We start from the raw sequence: 9,521 nt of genomic DNA on the forward strand, positions 1-9,521 counted from the left end.
ACAACCAAATAGGAGAATAAAGGGTTGAAAGGGATGAAGTCACGGTGATAGTACAGTTGATATACAACTTTAGCAGTTCAAGGTTTGGAGGGAAGCATGCATGCCTTTCCCAACATAAAGTAGAATTAGACCACTGTCAAACTCTGTGCCACCGGTGTAAAGTGTAAAGAAATGATGTAAAGTAAGCGTTTCAAATCATATTTGTCACATACTTCATAAACAACAGGTGTAGACTAACAGTGAAATACTGACTTACAGGCACTAACCAACAAATCAGAGAGAAAAATAAAAAATTATATCACGAGGAATAAATGACACAATGAGTAATGATAACTTGGCTATACACAGGGTACCAGTGCTGAGTTCATGTACAGGGGTATGAGGTAATTGAGGTAGATATGTACATATAGGTAAGGATAAAGTGACTAGGTAACAGGGTAAATAATAAGCAGTAGCAAATGAGTCAAAATAGTTAGTGCAAGGGCGGCGGAGGTTGGGGTCAATGCAGATAGTCCAGGTAGCTATTTGGTTAACTATTTAGCAGTTTTGTGGCTTGGGGTTAGAAGCTGTTCAGTGTCCTATTGGTTCGAGACTTGGTTTCTGCTTGCCATGCAGATCGGTAGGAGGGAGAACAGTCTATAACATGGGTGGCTGGAGTCTTTGAGAATCTTTAGGGCCTTCCTCTGACACAGCCTGTTATAGAGGTCCTGGATGCCAGTGTTTCAAATTAGTATGTTGCCTGTAGTAATAATAATGTATAAAGGTTGGTTGATACAGAAAGCGTTAGTCTAGCCCAGCGTTGTAGCTGTGTAGTGCTAGGGCAAAAAAACAACACAAAAAACGTGCACCGAGTTTGTGAAACCCTGTTCTAGCTCAATGACTGTAGGTCTAGCCTCGCCCAAGCTGCTCCGATCAGTGCTATTTAGAATCCTTGGGACGTCCCTACCATTTTAAATTTCTACTTCGATGTGGTAAGGACGTCCCAGGGATTCCAGATAGCAACGACCAAGCTGCTCCCAATCTCTACGCACGCAGTCGCGCTGAAAGGAATCAACCCGCTGTCGCCGGCATTATTGAACTCGGAACTGGCTACCAGGAGAAGAAAAGAGTAGCAAACATTGACGTCTGTATTTATATGAGAAACAGTTTACGTTGAATTAATATATTAGCAACACCTAGAGTTCTGAAAGCCATTCCAAAACAAGGTAAGTATTTTGTTTGTAATTTAGCTAGCTAGCTGTGTAGTTGATGCCTAGGCGGGGGCGCAGAGGCCGGGGAGGCTTGAATGCGTCTGTCGTTGGGAGTCTAGCTGTAGCACGCTAGCCTTCTGAGTTGGGCAGGGGACATGTTGGTAGCTAGCCATCCAGTATAAGTCAGCTGACAGTTGTCTAACTAGCTAACGTTAGTTTACTCACTAGTTAGCTAACTATTTAAATATAACTAGCTAGCATGTCTAATATTCAAACGTCCGCTAAGTTGATACAGTAACGTTTGCTAGTTCAAAAAGCTATGTAGTAACTTAGCTACCTTGCTAGCTATTTAGCTCAAACTAGCAGGCTTGCTGCTGGTGTTATAACTAGCTAGTAAGCTAACGCTGGCTCTGATTACATTACCTTGGTGTTAGCTGGCTAGCTGACTTACTGTTGTTAGCCTTTTCAGGCCCACCCTACCTAGCTAACTAACGGTATCTGGCATGCAAGACAGGTCAGAAATGGTACTTTCTCTAGCTAGTAGTACTGATTTTATTAGGGAAAACTGAAATGATCGTTTCTCCTCATTTCAGGAATGGTCCCCCACTGAACCAGTGCTAGGTGGCACCTGTTGTGCCGCTGACATGATTACTAGCTAGTAACTTTGTGCTTTGTGCTTTTTCTGACGTGACATACACTTGAAAACAAATCTCTCCATTGTGCTTCAACAGAAAATGGCTGTGAACGTTTACTCAACCTCAGTGTGCAGTGACAATTTGAGTCGTCATGACATGCTTGCATGGATTAATGAATCGTTACAGATCAACCTTACCAAGATAGAGCTGTTATGTTCAGGTGAGTGGATGGGTATGGATGGCACAAATGCATTTGTTCTTGCATTACATCATACGGCAGAGATTGCTTATACTTGAGTAAATGAAAGTAAATCCTATAATTGATGTAGCCTAAAGGTTTAGCCTAATTTCCTTTTGTGTGATCAAAGAGGAATAGTTCAATAGGATTTGTGATGACCCCTGGTGTGTCTGTCTTCTAAAGGTGCGGCCTACTGCCAGTTCATGGACATGCTTTTTCCCGGCTGTGTGCCTTTGAAGAAAGTCAAATTTGCTGCAAAACTAGAGCACGAATTCATTCACAACTACAAGATCTTGCAAGCTGGCTTCAAAAGAATGGGTGTTGACAAAGTAAGTAGGCTATTCTATTTTCCCTCTCAGCATAGCCTAGGCTGTAGAGCAGTGGTATTCAAACTTTTTCAGCGGGGACTCCATTTTCTTCCCCAGCAGAATTTATGGGGAACCAATTTGTCCCCAATAATTTCTCCAAAACCACACCCAAATCTAATAATACAACCATAAAATATATACATTTTGATTTTTACATCAACAAATAACCTTCAATTCATTGCATTTTAATCTCTTATCAAAAGGAAAATAAACTTTTTTTGTTGTTGTCCCATACAATAATCTGTTCTCTTAGTTTAAAAATAATAATTTTGGTGACCCCACTGCAGTTCCCCCGTAACTGTGACTTTGAATGCCATTTCTCTAGTCCACATCCAGAGCTGTACCTATTTGCCGGGCTACGAATATTTGTTTTTTTATCTGTTGAACTGGTTGCTTTTGAAGCATATGTATCTATTAATCCTTTTGCTTCCTGTCTTTACCATGTGTTGTCTTGCAATATATTAAACATTTCAATATCACCACCAAGTGCGTACAGGAATTCATACAACCGAAAGACATGGCCTACTTGTCTCTTGGATGTTCTCTAAACCTAATATCCTAATCTTTGGCTTCTCATTTGGATTTAGACATCTGAGTTGCCCATAGTGTGTGTGTGTAATCATTACGGCGATTCTGTTGAAAAACGTTTTGCACAAACCATTTACTCCAAACGGAAAATGCAAACGAGTTTCTATTGGAGAAATTCGGGTAGGTCCCGCCCCGTTTTTTTCCTGTTTGCTTCCGTTTTGTTTTTTAAACTGTACAGTTCCCTGCTTTATACTTCTCTGGCACTGCTTGCTAATTGTTTCCTGCTGAGCTAGCATGGCCTCTGTCTACTGTGGCTCACTGATATTTACTTTCCTGTGCCAGAAGAGAGGGACTGTTGGCATCCTATACAGACTCCTCTCTGTTAGTTAGTCGTTAGTTCTCAGCCAGTAGTTGGATGGCGTATTTGTTGGCTTCTGCTACTGCACAGTCGAGTGTGTGAGATGGAGAGCAAAAAAATGAGTAAGGATTTTCTCCCTTCAAGTGTCATGACGAAGTCCCTGAAATCAAATTTTATTTGTCACATGCAGAGGTTAATGTGAGTGTAGTGAAATGCTTCTGTTCCGACAGTGCAGTAGTATTTAACAATTCCCCAACAACTACCTAATACACACAAATCTAAAGGGGTGAATGAGAATATGTACATGTAAGTATATGTATGAGAGATGGCCGAGCTGCATAGACAAGATGCAGTAGATGGCATAAAACACAGTATATACATGTGATATGAGTAATGTAAGATATGTAAACATTATTAGAGTGGCATTATTTAAAGGGCATTGTATAAAGTGACTATCCATTTATTAAGTTAAAATGGCCAGTGATTGGGTCTTAATTTAGGCAACAGCCTCTCTGAGTTAGTGATTGCTGTTTAGCAGTCTGATGACCTTGAGATAGAAGCTGTTTTTCGATCTCTCGTTCCCAACATTGATGCACCTGTACTGACCTCGCCTTCTGGATGATAACGGTGTGAAACGGCAGTGGCTCGGGTGGTTGATGTCCTTGATGATCTTTTTGGCCTTCCTGTGACATCGGGTGCTGTCAGCGTCATGAAGGGCAGGTGGTTTGCCCCCGGTAATGCGTTGTGCAGACAGCACCACCCTCTGGAGAGCCTTGCGGTTGAGGGAGGTGCAGTTGCCAAGCTGTGATACAGCCCGACAGGATGCTCTCGATTGTGCATTTGTAAAAGTTTGTCAGGGTTTTGTGACAAGACAAATTTCTTCAGCCTCCTGTGGTTGAAGAGGCCCTATTGTGCCTTCACCACACTGTCTGTGTGTGGACCATTTCAGTTAGTGACGTGTACGCCCAGGAACATAACTTTCCACATTCTCCACTGCTGTCCCTTTGATGTCAATAGGGAAATGCTCCCTCTGCTGTTTCCTGAAGTCCACAATCATCTCCTTTGTTTTGTTGACATTGGGTGAGAGGTTGTTTTCCTGAAACCACACTCCGAGTGCCCTCACCTCCTCCCTGTAGGCTGTCTCGTCATTGTTGGTGTTAAGGCCCACTACTGTTGTGTCGTCGGCAAACTTGATGATTGAGTTGAAGGCGTGCATGACCACGCAGTCGTGGGTGAACAGGGAGTATAGGAGGGGGCTGAACACACACCCTTGTAGGGCCCCAGTGTTGAGGGTCAGCAAAGGGGAGATGTTGTTTCTTATCTTCACCACTTGGGGGCGGCCTGTCAAAGTCCGGGACCCAATTGCACAGGGTGGGGTTGAGACCCAGGGCCTCCCACTTGATGATGAGCATGGAGGGTACTATGGTGTTGAATGCTGAGCTGTAGTCAATGAACAGCATTCTTACATAGGTATTCCTTTTGTCCAGATGGGATAGGGGAGTGTGATGGCGATTGCATCATCTGTGGACCTATTGGGGCGGTAAACAAATTGAAGTGGGTCTAGGGTGGCCAGTTAGGTGGAGTTCTTGAAGCATGTGGGGACAACAGACTGGGATAGGAATTGGTTGAATATGTCAGTAAACACACCATCCAGCTGGTCTGCACATGCTCTCAGGATGTGGCTAGGGATGCCACCTTGCGACGGTTAACAAGTTTAAATGTTTTACTCATGTCAGCCTTGTTGAAGGAGAGGGGGAGATTGCAGTCCTTGTTAGCGGGCTGCGACGGTGGCACGGTATTATCCTCAAAGCGGGCAAATAAGGTGTTTAGTTTGTCTGGAAGCGTGACGTCGGTCTCCGTGACGTGGCTGGATTTCTTTTTGTAGTGTGTGCAATTTCCTGTAGATCCTGCCACATACGCCTGGTGTCTGAGCCGTTGAATTCCCTGAACTGGCATTTTGCTTGTTTGATTGCCAGTACAGGGACAAGGTGGAGTCGCAATTCAACGGCTCAGACGATCTTCCTAGTCTGTGTTCTATCCATATTCATTCAGCATTAACGGTAGTTACCTCCGCAATGCATGTTTAGGGTAAATCAACTGTGTCTGGCGTTGCCATCCACTAGTGTTTATCTAACCCATTTTTGTGGTGTTGAATCCACTAACATGGTTATTTGTTCCTCTCAAGATCATCCCTGTTGACAAGTTGATAAAAGGCAAGTTCCAGGACAACTTTGAGTATGTGCAGTGGTTCAAGAAGTTCTTTGATGCCAACTACGATGGGAAGGAGTACGACCCTGTGGAGGCTCGCCAGGGCCAAGACACCATGCCCAGCCCTGCCATGTCTGCCCTCAACAAACCCAAGAAGATCCTCAATGCTGGTGAGTGGTGGCTCAGCCTGTGCCATGATTGTATTTTTATTTTTTTAGGAGAAGGTTCCACTAGATAATGTTCCAGGCAGGGCACAAAGTCCCCAAAAATCAACATCTTGAGACATTTGAACTAAAATTGTCAATCGAAAGCAACGAAACCAAATTGTTTTGGGTTGGAGGGAGAATAGAAACGTTGAGAGAAACTGACTGCTGTAAGCAGTTGAGAGATGACTCTTTCCATATTGAAATCTACTGAGCTTGTCAATAACAACCTCTCCCCATCTCATTCTAATTAGTTGCTTGTTCCCCTCAGCACCCCAGCGGGCAGCAGTTGCCAAGGTAGCACCCAAAATGGCGCCCAGCTCGGCACGAAGACCAGGGGCTGGCGGAGGTGACGAGGAGCGGGCCGAACTCATCCAGGAAGTACTGTCATCCATCCTTCCATTCATGTGCCTTGACATGTATTAGAATAAAAAATTGCTGTATTCACACATTGTTTGGCTGAAGTTGTAGCAAAAGTTTGGATATGCATATTGCCCTTTCCCTCCCAGGTGAATATACTGAAGTCCACCATCCAGGACATGGAGAAGGAGCGGGACTTCTATTTTGGCAAACTGAGGAACATTGAGCTCATCTGCCAAGAGAAGGAAGGCGAGGGCGACCCCACACTGCAGAGGATTGTAGATATACTCTACGCCACAGATGTGAGTTTAGTAAATTTTACACGCAGAGCCTCGTGGGTCAACTTTAGCTTTCTTAGATTTTAAGCCTGTGTTTTGGTTCAAGCAATTGCTTATGCCCTCTAAAATTCCATCCGTGGATTGGCATGTATTGTAGCTCAAGTGGAATGCTAAGGTACAATCATACAGCTTGGAAAAACTGCTGTTTCCCTCCATCAGGCCGCGCATGATTGGTTCAGTCTGTTCGAAACCCATTCATCTGAGTCAAATAAATGTCAAAACACTGGTGTGCTTGATTTAGTGTGGTTTGCACTTTTGGCACTATTCCATCTGTGCCTCTACCAGGCAAATCAAACGCTGCGCAAGTATTTTTTAAGAAGTATTTGACACATGTCAGGTTTAGATCAAAATGTGAGTATTTCGACTCTCTTCATCCGTCTGTCTGTGCTTTCAGGAGGGCTTCGTCATACCGGACGCTGAGTCAGAGGACCACGAGGAGTTCTAATGTTCAAGACTGGACGTGCAACTTTTAATACTACCCCCCCCCCCCCCAGCCCCTTCAATCAGCTACAACAGCTCCCATCCTCACCCTGCGTAACACACCCTAAACATCCAGATCATGTTATTCATTGCTTGGTCTCTGAATAGACTATATCAACAACAACAAAAATTGTCTCTCAGATCAAGTTGAAATAAGTAGTGTGAAGTACCTCTGAAGCCCCTTCTTCGGGTTATCCTATTGGCCTGTGCCAGGGTCGATCTTGGCATCATGTTGGAAGAAGGCGACTATTTTGGCTCTCTATTTGGGTCCAGAAGAGTAAACTGTCAGTCTAAGATCCTGCTTTTTTCTTGGTCTTTTCTCTAATTTTCTGTCTCTTCCGGGAATTGGAGTTTGAGTTAAATTGGAGTTAAAAGTTTGTTGGCACCTGCACTCACTTTTGTACATTGTATTTTTCTTAGTTGACTTGTTTCCCAAATTATCACAGTCTTTCCCACATGTATATTGTTTTATGGGTCTGAGAAAATGTATTAAGTTCCTAATCATTTCAATAGAGAAAGTGTTTTTTAGATGGTTTCAATGAAAGGTTAATGTACTTATTGTGGAAGAATTGTTTTCTTCACTAACCACAACTCTCATATTTTCAAAATTCTTTAATTTGGTCTCATCCAGTTTGGAGATTAACCTGTTTTAAATAGTACTATTCTTTATTCCAGGAAAGTGGATATTATTATTATTATTATCATTATTTTTTCTCAAAGATACAGGACAGCTCATAACATGACAATATTTAATGCTGAAGAAACATGTTAGAACTACAAGTTTACGGTGGAATACTTTGCGTGATTTATCTGTTTTGTTTGTCTCTTGGCTGTTGGAAGGCATGTGCACTGTGGATGCCAGAAACTCCCCTAGTCCCAAGCCCATCCCAAACTACCTGCTTTGGGTTTTTTGTCTTTTTTTCTCCCGATATATAATTTGTCAGTTGGCAGGGGATGGAAGTTTTAACTTGATTTAGCCTCTCGTGTCTAATTCATCCTCTTAGGGAATGTGAAAGGTGAGTGACTTTGCTGGGGTTTTTTCTTCTCATTTCTACATACTCAACAAACAGAATACTCCTGGTTCTGTAGCATGTTTTAACACTCCAGTTGTAAGTTTGTTTTGATCATGTAGCAACTGCACCAGTGACAGGTTCTGAGGCCCAAAATGCTGATATGCAAATAGAACTGCCAGTCTGCGCTAGAAGATCAGATTATTTTTTTGAATTGCTTTATTCTTAATGAGTAAAAAAAAAAACTTTTAATAACCTACATAGATGTGACTTTGATGTACTCTTTTTTTTTTGGGGCAGATGTTTGTAATACGATTTAAAGTATTGTAATTTAAGCTCTTATCAATTGTTTTTCTCTCTCTGCTGCTCTGAAATAAAGATGTGTAGAGAATCTGGCAGAAACTTGGGTATTTTAAGCTATTATATAGACTTTCAGTCTTCCGGTTATACGAAAGCCAATGACATTTTTATACCGTTGATGGTTCATTAATGTGTTATGAACCTATTGGTGTACTTACTGGTGCCGCCCAACGTTTGAATGAAATACCTTCATAGAAATAACCTCTCCAATGATTAGCAATACATAACTGTTTAGTCCAATGTTTAGTCCAATGTATTGTCTCCTAGCAGGGCTCGTTAAATAATGTTTTAAATTGTCGCATTATTGTACAATGGGAACAGCAATAGGATCAATCGGTTGCGTTTAGCGAGGCATCATTCGCTTTTCATGATGGGGATTTTCTGATGCTGATTAGGTAATTGCCCATTTGGTTTGGAGTCCACATTGGAGTAGCACACATTTTAACATTGCAGGGTACTTCAGTTATCTGGCACTAAAACAGGCCCTTTGAATAATACACAGAGATACTAATTGTGACGATCATCCTTTTCAGCAGATTCCATAGCGCTTTTCGAGGGTCGGTTCGATGAATAGAAAACAATCACGGATTTCGGTTTTGATTATTTGGGTTGAATGCTGTAACACAGAATAAAACAATTAAGTCCCATGATGATAGTGACTTCTCATTACTGCTTACTGCTCACTTGGTGATTGGCCGACAGCTGTGGTATATCAGAAAGTATACCACGGCTATGACAAAACATTTTTTTGTACTGCTCTAATTACGATGGCAACCAGTTTATAATAACAATAGGGCACCTCGGGCGTTTGTGGTATATGGTCAATATACCACGGCTAAGGGCTGTGTCCAGGCACTCCAGGATGCGTCTGCTTAAGAACAGCCCTCAGCCATTGTCCATATACCACATCCCCTCATGCCTTATTGCTTAATTAACATTATATTACTTTCCTTTAATGAAATATCTCAGTTGTGTGTGTATTACATTGGTTTTATTTGATGACTTCATTTAATTCTAAGTAATTTAAGCTCTGCTGCATATGCTGTCTAAAAATCACTATTTTGTAGTTATTCCAAGTAAATAAGGCATACTTTGACCGCTGAATACCAGCTATCAATCACTTGGAGCATGTATTTTCAGGTAGAAATACTGCTCGAAGCAACAGCTGCGCTATATCCTCACGGTCGCGCATTCTAAAAGGAATAGACTGGATAAGTTTATGCACAATGGATCATTGTAGTTGAT

The 9,521-nt window shown here is 42.2% G+C and overlaps 1 protein-coding gene across 1 annotated transcript; it reads left to right on the plus strand.

The window, feature by feature from the left end:
• The first annotated feature begins 884 nt into the window (after positions 1–884).
• On the plus strand, positions 885–8,926 carry LOC135504559 (microtubule-associated protein RP/EB family member 1-like). Its single transcript, XM_064923262.1, has 7 exons — positions 885–1,205; positions 1,922–2,045; positions 2,247–2,392; positions 5,503–5,695; positions 6,000–6,109; positions 6,238–6,390; positions 6,821–8,926. Exons 2-7 carry the CDS (start codon positions 1,925–1,927, stop codon positions 6,869–6,871), a joined length of 774 nt encoding a protein of 257 aa, XP_064779334.1. The 5' UTR covers positions 885–1,205; positions 1,922–1,924; the 3' UTR covers positions 6,872–8,926.
• The last annotated feature ends 595 nt before the right edge of the window (positions 8,927–9,521 follow it).

The sequence above is a fragment of the Oncorhynchus masou genome, chromosome 18, assembly GCF_036934945.1.
Source record: "Oncorhynchus masou masou isolate Uvic2021 chromosome 18, UVic_Omas_1.1, whole genome shotgun sequence".
NCBI lineage: Eukaryota > Metazoa > Chordata > Actinopteri > Salmoniformes > Salmonidae > Oncorhynchus > Oncorhynchus masou.

Bases quoted from the DNA above. Each gene is read 5' to 3' on its own strand.
- LOC135504559 (XM_064923262.1), top strand. From the start codon at position 1,925: ATGGCTGTGAACGTTTACTCAACCTCAGTGTGCAGTGACAATTTGAGT. The intron at 2,046-2,246 runs GTGAGTGGATGG...TGTCTTCTAAAG, and splicing joins GATAGAGCTGTTATGTTCAG to GTGCGGCCTACTGCCAGTTC. The intron at 2,393-5,502 runs GTAAGTAGGCTA...GTTCCTCTCAAG, and splicing joins AAAGAATGGGTGTTGACAAA to ATCATCCCTGTTGACAAGTT.